The sequence below is a fragment of the Lampris incognitus genome, chromosome 5 (assembly GCF_029633865.1).
Source record: "Lampris incognitus isolate fLamInc1 chromosome 5, fLamInc1.hap2, whole genome shotgun sequence".
Taxonomy (NCBI): domain Eukaryota; kingdom Metazoa; phylum Chordata; class Actinopteri; order Lampriformes; family Lampridae; genus Lampris; species Lampris incognitus.
This window is the reverse complement of record NC_079215.1, coordinates 21498205-21520999: the sequence shown is the minus strand read 5'-3', so window position 1 is coordinate 21520999 and position 22795 is coordinate 21498205. Positions and strand designations below refer to the sequence as shown.

At 42.6% G+C, this 22795-nt stretch overlaps 1 protein-coding gene across 2 annotated transcripts in view; it reads right to left on the bottom strand.

The window, feature by feature from the left end:
• The window catches only part of LOC130112486 (bromodomain-containing protein 4-like), a 38603-nt gene extending 16250 nt beyond the window's left edge, over positions 1-22353 (bottom strand). The window contains exons 1-15 of one of the 2 annotated variants that reach the window (XM_056279866.1): positions 22306-22353; positions 19070-19295; positions 11815-12055; positions 11599-11691; positions 11277-11414; positions 10914-11046; positions 8501-8850; positions 4234-4608; positions 3970-4098; positions 3173-3391; positions 2772-2995; positions 2590-2690; positions 2179-2436; positions 1146-1247; positions 559-969 (exon numbers count right to left, since the gene is read on the bottom strand). In XM_056279866.1, the coding sequence (XP_056135841.1) occupies positions 559-969; positions 1146-1247; positions 2179-2436; positions 2590-2690; positions 2772-2995; positions 3173-3391; positions 3970-4098; positions 4234-4608; positions 8501-8850; positions 10914-11046; positions 11277-11414; positions 11599-11691; positions 11815-11943 (2662 nt within the window). In that variant the 5' untranslated portion in view covers positions 11944-12055; positions 19070-19295; positions 22306-22353. The remainder of the gene's footprint in view (positions 1-558; positions 970-1145; positions 1248-2178; positions 2437-2589; positions 2691-2771; positions 2996-3172; positions 3392-3969; positions 4099-4233; positions 4609-8500; positions 8851-10913; positions 11047-11276; positions 11415-11598; positions 11692-11814; positions 12056-19069; positions 19296-22305) is intronic. The other variant, XM_056279867.1, reaches the window with a different exon arrangement.
• Positions 22354-22795: the final 442 nt, after the last annotated feature.

Sequence of the window (22795 nt, the reverse complement as noted above, 5' to 3'; positions counted from 1 at the left end):
CAGCAATTGATAGCAGTATGTGCCCTTGAGTTTATCTAGAATAGATGCATCTCCACAAATAGATATAAAAGCCAGTCGCTGTGTTGTCCCTCTGCTGACAACCATCATTGCTGTCCTTCCTCCTTTTTCTGGCCCGGTTTTGTCTAGCCATTGAACTAAACATTAAGCAGGCCAATGCAGAGTGAAGATGACAATGATCTGAACCATGGAGAGAGAGCCAAATGAATTCTGATTTCAAGACAGACTTGAGTTACATGGTTGCACGTTGGAAATGCTTCAGATCTAGGACCTCCTATTAAAGTGGCCTGAACTGAAGTTGGAAAAAAAAATGTTTTCCCATGTGTTTTATGTACTAACATTATTCTAAAAAAAAATCTGTTCCATCATATTTGTGGGGGGAAAACAAATTGGCAGAGACTTAAGGTGTAGTCTGAATGTAGCAAGACAAAAGGAAAAAGAAGAATCCCAGATGAGACGCAGACACACATGGTTGGAATTCTTATTTCTAACCATCAAATTCAGCAGGGGGATGCTTTTGACAGAGGCAGATATACATACCTGGTGAGGGTATGATGGGATGCTGGTTCAGGAAAGGGTGCGTCTCAGCAGAGGTCTGGCTGGTGTGTGCATTTGCATTGAGGAGGCCAGAACCAGTGGGGGCACCAGCAGTAGAAACAGTTGGGCTAGGCTCTGTGCTTGATTGCGAAAGACTGGGGGTCATGAAATGGGCCAGGGGATCAAATCCAGACCCTAAAAGCTGGGAAGTGTCCAGAGATGGGACAGAAACAGAGACAGGGGGAGGGGGGACAAATGGAGGTTTGGACTGGACAAGCTGGGGCTGGGTTTGAGGTTGCAGCTGAGGCTGGGGGGGAACTTGGCCTGCCCCACTGTTGAGGGATGTGTGGTGGGTTCTCTTGGTGTCCTTGTTAGACAAAGACTTCTTCTTCTGCTGCTGCTTGGGAACCAGCTCTGACAAGAGGGAGAGAGCCAGAGGAGGAAAGAAGGAAGCAGGGAAGCAGGGAGAGGATCAGATGAAGTTTGTAACAACAGCAATAGTTAAAGTCTAATCCCGCAATGTGAAATAATTAAGGAAAGTTGTGGTGTCTTCATTTGTTTATCATACTTGGGAGGTTTATATTTGTTACCATTTTCAGAGTCCTCACTGTCATCAGAGGTGTCACTGCTGCCTGATGAAGAAGACCCTGTCTTCATCTTCATCACATTTGCTGACTCCAAAACCTTCTCTGCTGTAAAATACAAGACACAAGTTGATAGATCGAGGTAAGAGAGGACATAAGGTGCACGTCAAAGTTCTAGCATTAGCGAAAAAAAAAAAAAAACTGAAAATAAACAGAACAAAATGACAAAATACAACTAAGACAGATAGCAAGCCTCTTATTTGAATTAACTTAGAAAAATTAGACTATGCTTTTCATCACATGGTCAATTTTGTGTTAATTGAACATTAATGAATGCAAGATAAATTAATACAATCAGTTTAACACAGTAAGCTAATTAAATCTGTATGTTCCAGTATGGTATCTTCAAAACAAGTCTTCATATACACAGACCAAATAGCTTGCTACTTTCACACCCAACATTTTTTTTAAAAAAAAATCAGAATTTATAAGTGATCTCTACCATACAAAACACTTCCATGATGATACCAAGGAAGCTGTGGAAAGGAAATTGTCATACACATTGATGATCTACAGTCTCTTGACCCAGTTTCAATAATTGATATGAAAGGATTGTACGTCTCTTTACTGCAGAAACAATGGCTAAATTAAAACCTGTCCCTGCCCATTATTTATCATGATACGTTTGTGTGTTTCTTATGAACTTTAGGGGTAACTCATTTCAAGAGTTTGTATTCAAGCCACTTCACTAGATTTTCCTGAGAAGGATTAACATTCTTTATTCCTGCAATGGTAATTATTAAAAGGAAAAGGAAAAAAAAAAAAAAAAAAAAAACAGACCAGGACAAAATATATGCCATAATAAACTCGTGCATTTATCGGTGTGCCTGTTATTCATCAAGATTGTGTTGCACAAAATTCTCAAACAGTCAGATTCAGAACAAATCCTGTGGAATAAATCAAATACCAATGACTAATGATGGTGGATAACATCTTACTTGCACCATTTTGCTAGATGGTCACATTACACACAATCTACCTGTTGGTTTTTTCTTTTTCCTAAGGCTGCTGGAGACATATTTTTCTAGCTCTCGCAATGTGGAGGGCTTCAGCGTCTCAAAGTCAATCTCAATCTCATCCGGGTTGGAGTTCTTCAGTGAAGGCTCACGTGACTGGATTATGTGTACAACACGGCCCAGCTTGTCACCAGGTAATTTGTTGATGTCCAAGCTGAGTTGGCGCTTCTCCTCATATGACATTGGCTTACACCTGTCACTGGATCCACCGCCAAACACACCTGGAAGGGAAAGCAGTCAGGCAATACTAGGGTGTTGTCGTTTTGAGAAAAGACATGTCAGTCTGACATGTAAACACACCTTCTAGGCTGTTAAAGAAATGCAAAATCCCCACATCAATCAAGTTTACTCTCCCTGCGCTTGTTCATACAGACCCAAATCATCCTCTGCTTCCAGAGAGGCTGAAGGAACAAGAGGGGTAGGCCCGGTCTGGGGGGGTGCACCCGGGCGACTGTTTTTGATGCCTTCTTTCTTACTGCAATGAACAAATTATTTTGTTAGCTCTACAGGAACAAGACATTACAATAAATAGTATCATCATTTTTTTAAAACCTACCTAGGCTTTTTTCTTTCCTTCTTGACAGTTATTGTTTCCTTACTGCTCTTGCTCTTTTTAGAGGACTGGAGCATGGCAGAGGGCGGAGCCTCCACTGATTCCTCTACCCCTGCTTTCTTCTTGTGCTTCTCCTTCTTCTTCTCTTTTTTCTCCCGCTCTTTCTTCTTGGGCTTGCTGGCCTGTGGTTGGGAGAGTGCAGCCAGCTGCTCATGGACAGCCTTGAGCTGCAGGAAAAGACATGAACACACTCAAGAGCCTGAGGAGATGCAAATGGTGCACTGCTTTGCATTTCTTTCTCTGGGCTTCTGCCTTCACCCACCTTTGGTAGAGATTTAAAGCATTGCCCACCCACCTGACGTAGCTCATCTTCCTCCCTCCCCTTCCATTTTCCATCCTCTAACCTGTTCCTGTAGCTCAGCTAATCTTTGCTGCCTCTCTTGTTCTGAGTCTCCTCCTGAGGACTCCGATTCAGAGGAGCTGGAGCTGTCATCAGACACAGCAGCAGGAGGTGGGACTTGCCGAGTGGAGGGGGCAGGGTGGAGGGCTGGTGATGGAGTGGGGACAGGAGCAGGATCCTCCTGCTCATCTGGCATTTTGGCAAAGCGCATCTCAAACACATCCTGTGAGGGAGGGGAATAATGATGTGATGCTATGAGCTCAAACTTGCTATTTTAATTTTTAAAAAAATTCAAGCTAAGGAGTAGTTTTGGATTTTTGTTAAATATGCGCCCCAGAGGACAAAAACAGTAGCCTTTCATGCAAAAGCAACTTCATTTTGCATAGGCAATGCCTCTTATTTTAAGTATCTACATTCATCATCTGGTAGTTTCTCCATTTATTTTGATAAAAAGACAGAGATTTGGTATTAGAAAAACAGCCTCATGCAGCGATGAGGTAATGTATCTCTAATTGTGACTATGTAGCCGTCTGCGTGCTGTAAATTGCTTAATCAGATCTTGCAGGGAATCCAACCAAGAGAAAAGCATTTTCAATCATTTTATAACACTATATAATCTTCTGGCTGATGGTCTCTGCCAGTCACTGGCTGATTTGCTTAGAAACGTCAAAATTCAATTGAGACTGCTAAATAATAAGTGAAAACTCCTTGTAGCAGACAAGGTACACAAACCTTTTTGACAAAAAATGTCCATGTTCTATTTATTGTTGTTGACATGACAGTGTGTGTTGTGTTGTTTACCTGTAATTTATGTGCCATGGCAACGACATCATGGTCTGGCGGATTATACTTGTAACAGTTGGAGAACATCAACCTGATATCAGCTGCAAACTCTTGGGCATCGTGATACTGTCGACTGTCAAACTTAGACTGAGGAGAATCACACACAATCAGACTCTTCATATTCTTTGAATACTGATACTAATTCTATCTTTTTCTAATCCACGACATGGCAGCCATCTATTCCTCAGTCTTGACTAATGCTTTTTCTCTTAATGACCTCACCTTGATGGTGCTGAGATCCATGGGGTGTTTGATGATGTCATGGTAGTCATGGAGACCGAGAGCTTGTACGTCTACTGGCTTGTAAAAGGGCCAGGCATATGACACGTGTTTCTTGGACAGCAACTCCCTGGCCAGGCCTGCACAGTACCGCAACTGCTCCTGACGCTTGGGAGTTGAAGTCCCTCCTAAACCACCGCCCATAACCAGGTGGTGCTGAGAGTCTGGCTGTGAGACTTCTCTTTTGGGCTGCTTCAATGGGCGGTTAGTCTCTCGGCGGGGCCGGATCTCGACAGAGGAGATGGGTGACGATTCGCTGAGCTGGTCATTGGCGGTGGGAGTGGTGGTGTCTGCTTTCCTCTTCTGGCTCTTCCTTTGCTGCAGGAACACAAAGGGGTCATAGGTTAGATAATGAGAGGAAAACAACAAACAACAGTTTACTAATTAGCTACAAATGCACTTCAGAATAGAGGGATATCCCTAGAGGCAGTGAAAAGTTCTCAGTTCTCTTCAGTGATCTCTGTGTTGGTCTATCCAGAGGACTCTTTGATCTGAGATCCGTCCCCCAACCCAAGAAAATGTTGGTCAAACTGAGGCACATTTGGTATTCTCTGGCACATTCTGGGTGCTTTATTTAATTTTATTTTGCTTTATTTGATATGATTTTACTACACCCAGTCAATTTCTTTTCACGTAAGGCTACCTTGTTTGGTCCATCAAAATAGTAGGAAATTATATTATTTAATGCATGATCGAGTGTAAAAAATGACAGAAACAAGTGTAAGCCTAGGCCTGATAACATAGTTATAGCTTAAAGTATATCCTCTCAAACTTTTAGGCGATTGCTCTCTTTCCCCCTCTCTCCTTGTGTCTCTGTTGCTCGCGCTCTCTAAGCAAAGGACATGAAAAGTCTGGTAGCACGGGTTCACACTTTGATCACCCAGATTTTTTTATTGAAAAAAAAATGCAAATACAAATTAAAGTGTTTGTGCTCATCTGCTATTTGTAAGTGCTTTAATATGGAGATTATGATTGTACTGCAATTTTTGTATTGAAAAAAACAAGTATTGCAATTTATCAGCATAAGCACCATATATTTATCTCTACCAGGCAGTGGTCTGGAGGGGATTATGCGTTTGGTCACATGTGCATGGGTTTGCTTGTTTGTGTGTGTGTGTGTGTGTGTGTGTGTGTGTGTGTGTGTGTGTGTGTGTGTGTGTGTGTGTGTGTGTGTGTGTGTGTGTGTGTGTGTGTATACCCGCGGCTAATATTGCAAAACTGGACCTATCACCCTAAAAATTTTCGTGCAGTTATGAGTGTATGAAGAAGCTCTCTTGGTTGGGGTGATTCAAAACCTTCAAAAAACATTTGTTCTTGCCATCGCCGCTCCCTGTCTTCATTCACTCTCTAGCTTGCTCAACTAATGCTGCTCTTTGCTGCTGCCCAATCTAAGACAACCACCCTCATGCACGACACACATCTACGGTTGAGTCAGATCGGGCAGTGACACTGTCAAAGCCAAAACATTATGTATTCGCATAGGCGGCTTTGGGGAGGGGCCAACAAGGGCCGATGCCCCTGTAACACTGCGCTTGGACCCCCCTGTGGCTCCCCTCTGAATGAAGAGTCTACAATAAGAATAAAATCATCAATTTCTTGCAATGATATGGCGCTGATGCGAAAGGTGGAACAAATGTGGCTCAACATTCTAGTCGGATCCCTTAGAGCGGTACGCCACCACTGGCTGGCTGAAGTGTGAAAGGAAGTAGGCTACCAACCATCTGCCAGCTCTGACCAAAAGCAAGAATCAAAGCTAAAGGTTGTGTGGTCAAAAGGAGAAATGGTCTCATTTCCTTTCTGTCATCCTCCACAATATGATAACAGTGACTTCCTTGACCTTAATTTGTCAAAAACTGAGGAAATTATCATTGATTTTAGGAGAAACAATGATAAACCCAAAGCTAGCACTATACATGGCGAGGATGTTCTAATTGTTGACACTTACAAGTACTTAGGAACTGTGTTCGACTCCCAACTGAAGTTCGATGCGACACAGATTCAATTGTCAAGCATGGATAACAAAGAATTCACTTAACTCCTTTAACGTCTATAACACCATCTCGTGTATTTTCTACCAGTCTTTTATTGAAAATCTTTTAACTTTTTCCGTTATTTGTTGGTTTAATGAGTTGTCTATGAAGGACAGGAATAGCCTAGACAGTATGGTTAAGGTCTGCTCCAAAATAATTGGGAGTCCAGCAGAGAGACTTGTGCTCCCTCTGGGAGAAACGTGTGGCCCAGAAAAGAAAAGGAATTATTAGCCAATCTGACCACGTCCTGTCCAGTGAATTCATTGTAATGGCCTCAGGCTGGCGCTATAAAGCGCCCCCTAGGAAAACAAATCGCTATTCTAAGTCCTTCATTCCTTCTGCTATCAGGCTGTTAAATGCTGAGAGTAGTCATTTTAAATGAATGCTTTATATTGTTTTAAACCACAATAGCTGGTTTATACCTTGTTTGTTTTTCATATGGCTTGTGGGCCTGTACGTTCACTGAATGTTGTATTGGAATGTAACGTGCAAAGCATCATTTACTTATTCTATTCTTTTAACCTATGTGAATTTTTATCCTTCGCCTGGTCCTCGTGTGAGTCTACATGCAAGGCCAGACGAGGGTGCCAGTGTGCATCTCTTGCCCATGTACTGATCTGTCTATTGTCTCTGACATACTGATGATTGCCACTTGTCTGTGAGTTTGTGTATGGTCTGGGTAGACTGTAAAACTGAATTGCCCTTATAGGATAAATAAAGCTGCCTAAACTGAATCTAAATCAGAAATTAACCACTTCATCAACTTTTGTTTAATATTTATTTTGGATGCTGTGGTGCAACACACACACTAAAACCTGTTTGAAATAGTTTTCAAGAAAACAATCATAGCTGTTGCACTGTCAGATATGTTGTGTTGGTCAATTACTGTAAAACAACTATGAGTTGCTGCACTGATTACATTGTAAACGGAGACAAATAACGGAAAACATTGGCACTGGTCGGCAGTCCAGTTTGAGTCTAGCAGATGGTACTGCAACACACAGTGGAATAGTGGCCACCGTGAGGTCATTAATAGAGTTAAAGTGTCAAAGAGTCTTCAAGAGCTAACCCATTTATGTCTAACTGTGCCGCCTTGTTATAGAAAACAAGTCATTACCAGATACGCAAGGCTAACAATGTGATGCCTGTCAAATGATAAGTTAGCTTATGTGTGTGCTGTATTAGCTTTTAACTGTCAATTTGTTTTCCAGTGCTTGATCATTTGAACAATGTTCATTTTCAACCAACCAGTTGAGGTTTGGAGAGAAAGATGAAAAACACCAGTAGACCTGCCTTCAGCCAATGGAAGGTCGACTGCTGATAGGTAGTCTGTCGCCATCACTACCAAATGCATATTGCAGTATGTGGCAGTGTTGTAGTACTTGAGTCCAGGACTCGGACTCGAATCCGACTCGAGTCCTGATTTTCAGGACTCGTGACTCGACTTGGACTTGAGCACTGATGACTTGGATTTAGACTTGAGCATTGACTATTCGAACTTGGAAGTTGGAGATGAGGACTCGGACTTGTTAATTGATAAAGACTGTTTTTGTTAGTTTTTTTGCAATAAGCCCTAATAATTTGGCATAAGATATTGATAGCTATATTAATACCGTAACATTATTCAATTTCGTGCAAGGGCGTGTGTGTGTGTGCGCGCGCGCATGTGCTTGTGAGTACATTTATTTGGCTATTGTGCCACAAAGTAAATAAACTCCCTTTAAAATGGTGACAGCTGTGTCATATTTGTTTAATGTAGACCTTTTTTATTTATATGTCAGCTTTTGTACAGTGCCAGAGTGGAACACTGGAACCCATCTTGGAACTCGACTCAGACTCAACCTTGATGACTCAGACTCGGACTTAGGAAATGGGGACTTGACTCGCACTCGACTCAGAATCTTCTTTGGGGACTCGGACACTGGGGACTCGAGAATCAACTTGGACTCGAGGTTTAGTGACTTGACTACAATACTGGTATGTGGGAATGGGGTGTGCAGGGTGACACTGACTGGCTCACATTGGTGTCATGGTACAACCACAACAGTATGATGCAGATCAGGAATACACAAGATCATTTTCAATATTTCAAGACAGCAAAGTAGCCGGCTTGAGCCGGCATCCGGCATGATTGAAAAACACTACGTCCTTAACAAACCTGTCCCGTCTCATCTCCTCACCTTGATGGGAGCTGCAGGGCTTTGTGGAAGCTGGCTGGGATGAAGGCCTGAGTGAGCCGGGGCTGGAGGGGGAACAGAAGTGAGGCCCTGGGCCAGGACATCCAGTGTTGAGAGGGGGAATGGGGGTCCCAGCTGGGGAGCATGAGATGGAGCTGTGGGGGGAACACGAGGGGGCTGCTGCTGGGCCTGGGGCGGATGGGCCAGAGGTAAGCTGGGAGGGCCTTGTTGTGTGGATGTTAGGGATGGTGTCCGTGTCTGGGGGGCTGTCGAGGGGGACGAGAAGCCTCGTGTATGTGGAGTAGTAGAGGGTGAGGAGGACTCCTGGCCTGAGTCAGTTTTGGTGATCAGATCTAGGTGAACACAAGGAGAACACACAAAATGATTTCAAGGATCATCAGAGGAGTAAAGAGAGTACCATGAAGACCCAAATCTACTTTATATATGTGGCACAAGTTGTGGAAGAAAAAAATAGCACGGACATAGAACAGCACTTAACTGAGTGGCCTGGGGCAATGACTGAATAAATTTAACCAATGTCAAGCGTGGTTGAATGGGAGGAGGAACTGCACAGAAAATATGAACAGTGCACACTAACCCCACAAGCTTGGCTGGTTGGGTTGGTACAATCTGGCTGTGAATCTAAGTGTTCAATCTGAAGCAACTATTGCTCAGTATCTAGCTTACAGCCAGAACAATTAATGCTTAAGAATCCGTGCACACTGACTACAACAATAAAAAAAGATTAAGGGTGCTAGTTTCGCAGATCCTAGACATATAGTGATAACTAGTTTGCCACTTGGGAGACAAGACAGGAATTCAATAACTTTTTTTTTTGCTTCTCCGCCCCTTTTTCTCCCCAATTGTACTTGGCCAATTACCCTATTTTCCAAGCCGTCCCGGTCACTGCTCCACCTCCTCTGCCGATCCAGGGAGGGCTGCAGGCTACGTCTCCTCCGATACATGTGGAGTTGCCAGCCACTTCTTTTCACCTGACAGTGAGGAGTTTCGCCAGGGGGACATAGCGCGTGTGACGATCACACTATTTCTCCCCAGCTCCCCCTCCCCCCCGAACAGGTGCCTTGACCAACCAGAGGGGGCGCTAGTGCAGGGCCAGGACACACACCCACATCCGACTTCCCACCCGCAGACACGGCCAATTGTGTCGGTAGGGATGCCCGACCAAGCCTGAGGTAACACAAGGATTTGAACCTGCGATCCCCGTGTTGGTAGGCAACGGAATAGACAGCCATGTCACCCGGCTGCCCTAAATTTAATATTTTAAGCATATTAAAAATCTGTTATCCCTTCCAAAACCTTATTGTGGGAGCCAGGTTATATTTATATATGTTTTAGTTTAATAAATAGGCAGTCTGTATTTGTGCAATTAGCTTTCATAAATTGAGATAAATAAGTGATTTCATTGAATAGGGTAATTACATTACATTACAGTCTTTTAGCCGATGTTTCTATCCAAAGCGACTTACAATAAGTGCATTTAACGCAGACTTACAGTAAGTGCATTAACCGTGTCTGTAATTAATAGTAATTGTTAAAAAGTCAACTAAGGGGCGTCCGTCCGGGTGGTGTGGCAGTGTATTCCATTGCCTACCAACACGGGGAGGGGGGGGTCGTTGGTTCGAATCACCGTGTTACCTCCGGCTTGGTTGGCGTCCCTACAGTCAGACACAATTGGCCGTGTCTGTGGGTTTGGAAGCTGGATGTGGGTATGTGTCCTGGTCGCTGCACTAGCACCTCCTCTGGTCAGTCGGGGTACCTGTTCTGGGGGGAGGGGGAACTGGGGGGAACAGTGTGATCCTCCCACGTGCTACATTCCGCAGGTGAAACTCCTCACTGTCAGGTGAAAAGAAGCGGCTGGCGACTCCACATGTAGGAGGCATGTGGCAGTCTGCAGCCCTCCCTGGATTGGCAGAGGAGGTGCAGCAGAGACTGGGACGGCTCGGAAGAGTGGGGTAACTGGACGGGTACAATTGGGGAGAAAAAGGGGGAAAAAAAATCCAAAAATGTCATCTAATAATCATTTGATTTATTTATTTGACGTAAGCATGACATTTTGCAAAAGGCAACAATGTGTAAGCTTTCAGTTAGAACAGCAATTTTGGTTATTGTCGCTTAAGAGATAGGGACTCGTGGGCTTATGAAAGCAAACTCGACAAAGACATGTTTTGTTTTTTTTCTTTTGGTTGAGTTGTGACTCAAGTACTGACCGAGCCATGCGGTTTTCTTACCATAATACAGTTTGCTGATTAGGAGAACTTAACTTTGAATATTCCTGAAGTAGATACTACAAGCTGTTTTATCCTTTCTTACATTGGCATCCTGTGAAAGTTTTTTCTCATCAAGTTAACATACACGAGTTAAGCCCAGACAATCGTGCTGCAACCCCCACACTTACCTTGCTCCCGTCTGCCCCCGCGGCGTCCCTTAGAAACCACAGCAATCTCAGTCTCCTCCTGGGGCATCTCGGATATCTTGTTGAGGAACATCTTCTCCAAGGCCTCAGCCATCAACACAATGTCATCACCAGACTACACACACACACACACACACACACACACACACACACACACACACACACACACACACATTGAAAACTCTTGCCACAAAGATTTGTTTCTTGCCAAATTATTTCATTGCTTTAGAGAACATCTCTCAAGCTTCTTTTGGTTCAATTTTGTTTAAAAAACATATTGTTTTATCCAAAATATTGTATATCGAATGCCAAGAAATTCTTAAATGGTTGTGTGACTGGGCTTACCTTATTGTAGATGTAGCAATTTGTGAACATTGTGTTGAAGTCTTGAATGCATTCCTGAGCATTCCAGTAATAACTGTTCTCAAGGCGTTTCTTTATCGTGCCCATGTCCATAGGGGTCTTGATGATTTTGTAATAGTCCTAGAAAGGGACACACACAAACAGACAACACAGGGTAGGGTATATCAGGAGTTAACACCACTCTGGTTAATTAATGGTCTAGTGTCAGAATTGGAGTAAAATTCATGATATGAGCAGATCTAACAAAAAAGCGTACTGACGTTCTGAGCCTGTGCTTCCTTTTTTTAAACAATAGACTACTTACAGGCAGGTTGAGTTTGATGGCATCTACAGGAGCCTGGAAGGGCCATGCGAAATGGTGTTTCCATAAAGTCTTCAACACCACTTTCAATAAGTACTAGAAAAAACAAAACCAAAAAAAAAAAAAATTATCACAGCTCATATTAATTACATTCCATCACAACAGAAAGCACACCATCTGCAAAAAGCAAAAGCCAGACACAGTTACATTTTCCCTTACCTGTAGTTGGTTGGTCTGTCGTTTAGGTCTGGAGGGATTCCATGTTTCAGGGGGTGGAGGGTTGAATGGGAGAGGGGGAGGGACAGAGGGAGGGGCCTGACTGCTACCTGCTTCCAGTCCGTCTCCCATAGCAATGGTGGGTTGCGGTGTCTGTGCAGACAGGTTAGACAGATTGGACCTGGCAGAGGCAGGTGGGATGGGGAGCAACCCCCTCAGGCCATCACACTCCTGACTTGACTCTCTAGGGAAAGAATTATATATTAACATAATCATCACCATTAGCAATGTCGTAATTGCACTTAACATGCAAGCCAAATTTCACTTAACGTTCTGGAGGGTGATGTTGTGATAATCATTGGAGTGATTTTTTGGAGTGTCTGGGCAATAGACTTGTTTCGAAGACTTTGGCAAGGAAAATGAAAAGTTAGGAGTTATTATGGGGTTCTCGGTTTGAATCTGGTATTGCCTTTGGCTCAACCCGGCGTCGCAGTAAGCACAATTGGCAGTGCTACTAGGTGGGTAGCCAGTGGGGTCATTGTGTCCCACCATTATAAATAGTGACTACAGGTGGTGGAGTGCCAACGCAGCTGTGGGTGGACGAGTCAAAATTGTGATAAAAAATGGGGACAAAAAGAGTTATGATCTGTTTAAGAATACAAAGGATGCCAGGAGTCAATAAAGCTAAACATCGTGTGATGTTAATGGTTCCCCCCCTTTTCTCCCTAATTGTACTTGGCCAATTACCCCACTCTTCCGAGTTGTCCTGGTCACTGCTCCCACCCCTCCCTCTGCCGATCCGGGGAGGGCTGCAGACTACCACATGCCTCCTCCGATACATCTCCAGCCACTTCTTTTCACCCAACAGTGAGGAGCTTTGCCAGGGGACGTAGCGCGTGGGAGGATCACGCTATTCCCCCAAGTTCCCTCTCCCCCCTGAACAGGCACGCTGACCGACCAGAGGAGGCGCTAGTGCAGCAACCGGGACACATACCCACATCCGGCTTCCCACCCGCTGACACGGCCAATTGTGTTTGTAGGGATGCCCGACCAAGCCGGAGGTAACACAGGGATTCGAACCAGCGATCCCCGTGTTGGTAGGCAACGGAATAGACCGCCACGCTATCAGGACGCCCCAACAATTAATGTTTTTACCATTATGCAAAAAATATTTCAACACACTTTGGTTTCAATTATATAAGTTCATGTTTTTGGCTAAAGATGAAATCTGTCTCATCTTTCCCATCAATTTTTTTCTCTCAAATTAAGGATAAAAAATTATTATTTGAGTTATTAATACTAAGCACTTAACATTCATAATAATGCGCAATGTTCCACTATTTTGTACAAGTTATGGGAACAATACTGGGTGCACCTTGTAACAGTTGAAGAACATCGATCTGGCTATTGATCAGAGTTGAAATCTTTGTCAATTTATCACGTTATTGAACAGATTAACGAACTTAACACTTATGATGGATTTCGCATCTTTGCAGCAGGAAGTTTGGAAGACCAATGTGGGGGGGGGGACTTGAATGGGTAGGAGTTGGGGCCGAATCTCTACTGGTTTACAATATTGTATTGTGTTTAGATCTCTTCAAGATGCAACTCAGCTGCTGTAAACTGACTGCAAAATTTGTTAAGCAATTAGCCAGACATTTTTATGAGAAGTGACTTGCAAGTAAACAATTAGCAGGTATAGCTGTATGTCAATCTACAGGCTTTTTAGATGCCTGGAATGAACATTTTAAAATAAATCCAAATGTTGTAAAATCCATTATGGTGGGGGTGGGGTGACAGAAAAAGCAGGGTGAGAACCAGTAAAATTAGTTTATCAATACTAACACAGAGAACTGACTGAATCAGGGGGGGTGCTTTCCTTCAAGTCTGAGCATTAACATTTGACCGTCTCTTTCAGTTACCTTAACGACAACCACCTCACACAATATACCATCTCTTCCTCCATTTCTGTTCACATGAGTTCCATCTATCCCTCCTCAATCCACTGGTTATGTCTTAAATCTAGAAAACTCACGCCAAAGGTTAAAATGACATCAACAAAAAGCTGGTTAAGTGTTACATGGTGTGTGACGCCTACAACACAAGATCTTTGTCATACATGGTAAAGTTAAAGTGGCAATCTCGAAGATTCTGGTTGTGTTCTTTTTTTGGCATAAACTTCCCAGGAGTCGTTTTGATAGTCAAGTCAAGTCAATTTTATTTGTATAGCCCAATATCACAAATTACACATTTGCCAGGTCCGCGGTGGTGTAGCGGTCTAAGCATCGGCTTTGTGTCGATGCAGTTGCCCACTGGGGACCGGAGTTCGCACCCTGGTCTCGTCAGATCTGACTATGGCCAGACTCGATGAAGCAGCAATAATTGGAAACGCTGTCTTCGGGAGGGGGGCGGAGTCGGCTTGTGTTCGTCACATGAATGCGTCTCTGTGTGTCAGGAAAAGCAGTGGTTCGGCCTGGATTCGCCTTGTCACGAAAGTGGGGAGGCGTCTCCTTTGAGACTGCCGGTCGGAGAGACACAGTTGGCGAACGCATGCAGTACGAGGGTGGGTGTTTGAACTAAAATAGGGATCAATTGGCCACTAAATTGGGAGAAAAAAGGGAAAAATCAGAAATAAATTTATATTAAAAAAAATTACAAATTTGCCTCAGTGGGCTTAACAGCAACACAACATCCTGTCCTTAGACCCTCTCATCGGATAAGGAACAACTCCCTAAAAAAAAAAAAACCCTTTAACAGGGAGAAAAAATAGGAAGAAACCTCACTAGGTTCTCCACCACAAAAATTAAATGTGAAATCAACTGCCTTTGCTCCTCCAGGGGAAATCTGGTTCACAAAAAAAAAAGAAAAAGAAAAAAAAAGATGCACTTTAAGACTTGGGGTGGAGTCTACAGTACACTGTAGCTGGACTCCGTTGCACGAACATGACATCAGCTTTTTAAAAAGAACTAAAGAATTAAAAAGAATTTGGTTTGAACTGTCTAATAAAGACACCTTTCCTGAGTCTTTAAACCAAATGGAATTTCTGAATGACATTATATAATAATGACCATTCACTGTATGTCCTAAAATAACAATCCAGAATCCAGAATTTTTCACTTTCAATTTCACTTTCTGAAAAAATGAACAGCTATGCGCCTCACTTTCATAAGTTAAGATAAGCTTCACTGTAAAAAACACAACAAAAACATTTTTAACTGCACATCTCAAATATTGATATACTGATCAGTTTTTATACTGGTACTTATTTGTCACTTAAACTAAGATGGTTACCCACATTTCAGGAACTACTGTGGTAGGAAAATAACAAAAAAATAACTTATAGTTCATATGCATCATTTTCATGAAATACTGGCACCCCCCCCACCCCCCCCAAAAAAACACTCTTAAAAGTTTGTCTTAAATATGTCGGACAAGTAATCCAATACTCTAAAAACATGCATTTCGAAAATATCTTATTGCAGATATGCAAATGTTAGCGAGAATTTTATTTAGAACTATTGCATGAAAATCATTTATTGGTTTCTCCAGTTTTTTTTTAATAAATTCAGCTTTTTATTAAAAAAAACAAACAGTTGAACTGCTAGTCTGACATTAGCTGTATGCAGTGCAATACAACATACAAGTTCATTCTGATTCAATTTCAACTCTTTAAACATCTTAACTATCTTACTACACCTAACTTTTTAGTATAACGTTACATTTAAGACAGTAGCAAGGAAAATTCATCAAATGGGGTGATTTGTACATTTTAAGCACATACTGGAAATCTATGGTTGTGAGGAATAGGAATAAGAACTTAACTAAAGAAAGATACGAATCAAACTAAAGAAAGATACGAATCAATGACTAGAGGTTTAACACTAGAACAACCAAGCCGGTCATTATGACCATTTTGGATTTTCAAAGTTTAGTAACTTTGTGTGTGTGTGTTTGTGAGTGTGTGTGTGTGTGGGGGGGGGGGGGGGATACAGACCTGCCGCTCCCTGAATGCTCCAAAAATTGCATATATTTGCATTAAAATTAGTTTTAGATCAATTGCACACAAAAAAAGTTCTAAGATACGACCATGACCGGTCAAAATGACCGCATGTAATATGCGCGTGATTGTGCGCGTCATGTCACTATTTATGATGTCTGTTGGTCACATCATTTCTTTCGCGAAGTTCATTGCTCTGTCCTAGAAACACACTAGCATTCTCCAATGCAGAGTAATAGTCTAAATTTGATTTTTGATTATTGCCAACATGTCTGGGTACAGCCGTCGTTACAGACGCAACATGACTACCACCAAGGAGTTGCAGTATTTACAGGCATTGGACAATGGCCATTTCAAATTGTTTGAAAAAAAGTATTGAAGTTGTTAAAACGTTAATTTTGGTGTCAGTCGTTTCTTAGCAGACATACTAACATATATGTAATGCATTAATATCCATCCATCCATTATCCAAACCGCTTATCCTGCTCTCCGGGTCACAGGGATGCTGGAGCCTATCCCAGCAGTCATTGGGTGGCAGGCAGGGAGACACCCTGGACATGCCGCCAGGCCATCACAGGGCCGAAACACACACACATTCACACCTAGGGACAATTTAGTAGCCGATTCACCTGACCTACATGACCTACATGCTGCCAATCGACCCTGTCACGGCTCTTTTCTGTCCTGGCCCCACAGTGGTGGAATGAACTCCCCACTGATGTCAGGACAGCGGAGTCGCTGCCCATCTTTCAGTGCAGGTTGAAAACTCACCTCTTCACGAACTACTACCCTGTTATCCAAAGGAGTTGAATCAAGTGCTACCCTGTTACTTGCTCTTAGCACTTACTGTATTCACTCATTTAAAAAAAAAAACTCTTTCTTGCGCTTTTACTTTAGCACTGGTTTTGTTCTTAGATGCTTGTTTAGAGAGAAGATGCACTTGTGACCTCTGATGACTAGTAGTTCTCCTGATTTCCTACGTTAAATGCACCTCTTGTAAGTCGCTTTGGATAAAAGCATCAGCCAAATGACTGTAATGTAATGTAATGTAATGTAATGTAATGTAATGTAATGTCTTTGGACTGTGGGAGGAAACCGGAGCACTCGGATGAAACCCACGCAGACACGGGGAGAACACGCATGAGCTTTATGTGATGTTTTATTTTGTCAGTACACCCAAAGTCAAGGTCATGCTTTGCGAACACATCTGGCATGGAGATCAGTTTTTCAGCTATCTATTCTTTCCATTCTTTGGGTATTGGAGAGTTTCCAAAGTTGAAGTCGTTTTTTTGGTTTTGGTAAGGTTTAGTTGGAGTGTCTGAGTTGCCAGTGGTGATGGGCTGAACACTTTGAATAACATTCACTTCAGCTATCACACTCTTTGGAGAGAGTAATTAATTAATATCTCAATATTAATATCAATCAATATCTCAATTAATTAAATTAATTAATTGATTAATCAGTTAAGCATTAATATCTCAACTGGGTATTTATCTTGACAGAACAGAGTTTAAAAACCATGGGCAGTCAAAAAAACCATGGGCGTTCTATTAGTTTTTAAGTTCTGGTCGTTGTTTGGAATTGTTTCAATAGTTATTTTCAGTTGTTTTTTTTACATTTCACGTTTTATAGGCCTTGTTATGTTTGTTCGATTAGCAATATGTGTTTTCCATTTTGTTTTTCAGGCAATATTTTCACTTTTTCCAATTTTGCTATTCAAGTTCGACCATGTCTCTCTGAAGTTTAAATTGTTTAAAAAATAATATTATAGTTGTTAAATTGTTAATTTTGGTGTCAGTCAATTCCTAACAGACGTACTAACATATGAAATGCATTAAGTTCTCAATTGGGTATTTATCTTGACAGAATATAGAGTTTAAAAACCAGCGGTCATTTTGACCGCCCATGGTCGTTTTAGGTAGGAGTGGAAATCCTGGCCGTTCTAGTGTTAAACAAATTAAGCAGAAAGAAAAACAATGGAAATACAAGATACTGTTATTTGTGATGGGAAGTAACAAGAAGGGTCTGAAAGTTGAAAAGAAAACTTGCCTGACTCTTGAGTTATGATTCACAGACAATGTATTCTTGATGTTGGCGTGCACATCAAAGAGCATTTTTTTTATTTATTTTTTTGGCAATGACTGATAACAGGGTAGCACAATAAGTCTTATATTATTGCAGAACCACTACATCCATTTCAGCAATACATAGTTGAATTATTTATATTCCAATGTTTAAAATTGTGATTTCATTATGTTCCTTTGCCATTTAGGATCTCTGTAAGGACACTTAATAATGGAATTCCCTATCAATTAGGTTCCAAAATCTAAATTGAAATCACAGAGATTATCAGATACTGTTTAAAAACTTCAGCGACGGGGCGCCCGAGTAGCGTAATGGTGTATTCCGTTGCCTACCAAAACGGGGATCGGCAGTTCGAATCCCCATATTACCTCTGGCTACAGACACAATTGGCCATGTCTGCAGGTGGGAAGCCGGATGCGGTATGTGTCCTGGTCGCTGCACTAGCGCCTCCTCTGGTCGGTCAGGGCGCCTGTTCAGGGGGGAGGGGGAACTGGGGGGAATAGCATGATCCTCCCATGCGCTACGTCCCCCTGGCAAAACTCCTCACTGTCAGGTGAAAAGAAGCGGCTGGTGACTACCACATGTATTGGAGGAAACGTGGTAGTCTGCAGCCCTCCCTGGATCGGCAGAGGGGGTTTAGCAGCGATCGGGATGGCTCGGAAAAAATAGGGTAATTGGCTAAGTACAACTGGGGAGAAAAGGGGGGGGGGGGGAGCCAAAAAAAAAAACTTCAGCGACAAATGGTTTCAAAGAAAAGACAAGTGATCGTCTCTCATTATTATTGTTCAAAACTTAATGATCAGTAACTTTTCTGAGCATCTCAGAAAAGTCAAGTTTGAGAGTTTTCCACTGCCACAACTCCCTGGTTGAGAAGAACCATTGAACAAAGTATAAACAAGCCAAGCTGATCATTAATAAATTAACGAACTGTATTATAAGATTTTGAGCTGAAAATCCTTGACACTAAAAATCATATTTAACAAATATAATCAGCCATCCATCCAGCCATCCATCCATTATCCAAACCCCTGACCCTGCTCTCAGGGTCACAGGGATGCTGGAGCCTATCCCAGCAGTCAAATATAATCATATGGAGCAAAATAATTATTCTACCGAAAGGTGTGCCAGCCTAATTTTCTGGTATTTGTGACCAAATGACAAAAGTTTGAAACTTACATGTTTATTGCCGCACAGCCTCGTTCTAATCCAGTTGTGTATTCATATCTCACTGCCCGGAGGGGAGGAGGCAAAACACTCAGGGTTGTCAGGAGATGGAGGCACCTGACTTTGATTGAGCGCGGGATAGATGAGTCGGGCCACGCTAGCCTATACGTAAAGCAGCTCTGGAAGTGATGCTCTGAAGGGGCAAGGAAACCAAACAACAGAGGAACTAGTGTCCCACCTGAGAGAGAGAAAGAGAGAGTGAGTGAGTGAGAACAGGGTTTGCGGAGGTTAAATTATGCTTGTGATAATGTCTTTAAGGTTGTTACACTTGCAGACAACAAAACATCCTTGCATTTAACAGCCAGACCCCGTGAAAGTGAAAATTAATGACATTTTACTCAGGGAGGGTTAGGGGGTCAATTCCCACTAGGCTCATACGAGCGTTTCACTGTTCATTGTACTTCTATATGAAGTAGGGCTGTGCGATACGGACAACACCAAATATCATGATATTTTTGGACCAAATACCTTGATATCAATATTCTGGTACTATTGTGGGGATGACTATTGGTGCTTTCACAAAAAATTTACACAATCAGATTACTGATAAATAATCATCAGTAATGCCTATATAATAACCGTATTTCCCGGACTATAAGTCGCTGTTTTTTACTCGTCTGGCTGGTCCTGTGACTAATAGTCCAAAGCGACTTAAACAATGTAATTTTTTGGGATGAATAAACTGCATTTCAATTACAGCCAATGGATGGCACTGTTCAATCTTGTGACTCAAGTGAAAATACTGTACTATAGTGATGCGTGTGTTGGGCGGGTTCGGGGAAACTTACTAGAAAATACCATGTGTTCAGGCGGGCAGGTCAAAAAGTGACAAAGCAGCACTCCGAGTAAGTTATAAGTAACTTACATAAACATTGCGTTCAATAGGCAAGGCTGTGCATTGCTAGTCCACCTTCTCTTCCCCTCTCGGTCACTCTCTCACACGCACAAATAAGCACACACACCAATTTGCGCTCATGGTTCCGGTCAATGCATGCGTTTTCGAGTGTTGAGGCTTCACTTATGGGTTTTTTTTCCCCTAAGTGGTATCCTTAGCTTTTGTTTACACTGCCAAAACTCCTTTTTTGGTCATAGAGAAGCTTGTTTGTATGTGTGTGTGTGTGTGTGTGTGTGTGTGTGTGTGCGCACACAATAAAGAGACAAGAGTTCGTGTCTTGATGGGTTACTTGTTTTGCTGCTGTTCAGCAATAAAGAACGCCATTTGGAAAAATTCATCTGTTTATTTAGTAGCCTAGACACAGATGCTATTAGGCTAAGATACAATAGGCTATGCCTTGCGATCAGTGTATTATGCTGGGCAAACATCCCAAAAATGAAATAGCGCAACACTGCTCACTTTGCTGAAGCCTGGGCAAAATCTGGAGGTTTGCTGGTTGGGTTTGGATGGTTAATTAACGCATTTTTTAGCAGGTCGGACAGTGCAGATTGGCTCTCATATGGGTCGGGTGGGTGTGGGTATTAAAAAACCCTGACCACACTTAGCATAAGTCGCACTTATATGGTTGCACTACTGTCCAACCATATAAGTGCGACTTATACATCGAAGTGACTAATGCTATGTTTTTTTCCCTTGCAACAACACATTTTTTGCTGACTGTAACTTGTACTCCGGTGTGAATTGCAGCCCGGGAAATACAGTAAGTGGGCAAAGGCAAACAACAGAACAGAACAGCTGGAACAGTGTGGTAGGTTCAGAAAATTACATCACTTTACAGTAATACAGCATTTAAAACCAGGAAAAGGCAATACTTATGCAATAACACCATATTATATAATATCGATGTACTGCACAGCCCTACCATGAAGTATGTGACAAATAAACCTTTGAATGTATGTAAGCGAACCAGGGACTCAGATGCACTGGATAACTACTTAGGTTTCTGAGGAACACAATCCTCATAAGTGCAATACAGTGATTTAGGTCACTTAATTTTAAAGTGCATGTACTAACATTGCTAGCAATACTGATTGTAAACACCAGATCAATTCTAGAGGCTGTAGGAAATCTAATCACAATCTCACCCGTCCTCCCAATTCAGGACGGCAAATATTGTTCAGTTATGAAATGCTGCTACGACTGTTCAGGCTAAAGTTTGAATAGTCTTTGTAGGTAGTTTTCGTCTGTACTTCTGATTGTCCAGGGGTGGGCAATCTTATCCAGAAAGGGACAGTCCCACTAATCAACCAGTAGAGTATTTGCTGGGGAACTTGATTAGGAGACACAAGTGTGTAATTGCTTGGTTGGAACAAAAACCTTCACCCACACTGGCCCTTTCTGGATAAGGGTATAGTATAGTCCAAGGTTGGGAGAGCCTTCGCAACCAACGTCCAGACACTGAAAAGGATTATCACATGACACTACAGACACTCTCCTAAAAAAATAACCGATCTATTCACTATTTTACTGGTTCTAATTCTTTCGTCGATGTAGTTATCAAATGGAGGCAAAGAGGCTAACGAGGCAGTCTTGGGTGTCCAGAGTATGTAACCGACCCAAAATATATAGCATCGTTAAAAGATTACCGATAATAATTAGTTTATTATTTCAGATGTGCGCCTTTGCTTGGCCAACCTTCCATGTCAGTAGTGTTTCGCCATGTCCACCGTCAGCGGTTGACAGCTCCGCACGTAAACGGCCTTCCAGAATACAACTAGGACGGGACTGATATTCTCAAAATAACATACGTCGCATTTCACAACCGCTTTCTGCGCCACCGTGCGTAATGTACGCTACGGAGCTGACGTAACTTATGTCACGAATACGGCCTGCGGGGCTACAAACAAATAGCATAGCAGCTAACTGGTTAGCATGCTGCTGTCCTGCAGCTAACGTGCACTGACAACACGGAGCGCTCGGTGCACCGGGACCAATCTCAACGCAGGTATTAAGAGACATCGAAAAACACGACACGCAGTACTGAGCGACTAAACCGAGGTTCCCCGACATGAGACACAACATTTCTCCTCTCGTATGCCCGCACCGGTTGCAAGGCCTGCAGACAGCTCTCATGCTCAGCTCGTCGGCTTGTCACAGCGCATACCTCCAGTGTGCGAAATACGCCACCAAGACCAAATTTGGACATTTCGGCGGACTCCCTGGGTCGTGTGTTTTCATCTGACACAACAAAGTCGCCCCGGGGAATGACGGAAAAGGCATTTTTTTTACTTACCTCGGTCGCTTGTCAGGGCGCGCAGTTCTTCCTCGCCCCAAATCCAGAACAAACAGTCCCGTTCGACGTTGATTACGTCAGACGCACAAGAGGAGGGAGGGGGGGACGTTGGTCAGACGAATGTCACCTCTCCACATCTCCCGCCCCCTCTTCTCGCTACACGCCGGGTGAGCTCATTCAACGTAATGTAACGATTTCAATAATAAAATCAAACATGAGGAACAAAACAAATTCCAGCTTTTAAAATCCAGCTGTGTCAAAGTAAGAGCTGGCAGCAAAGAGAAAAGTCTTTGCGTTTACCAAAGGGGTGTCAAACTCGCCCGAAAACTTGCGATGAAGGGAATTTCGCATGTTTTTAGGTCTTTGTGCTTTATTTAACTTCCAAATTAGAGCCGCAGTACGCCATCTGGCGGTCACTATGTTTACGTGCCGTCAGTAATCTGATTGAGGTGAATCTAATTGGGGCGATAGGTCGATTAAAGTGTGCGTA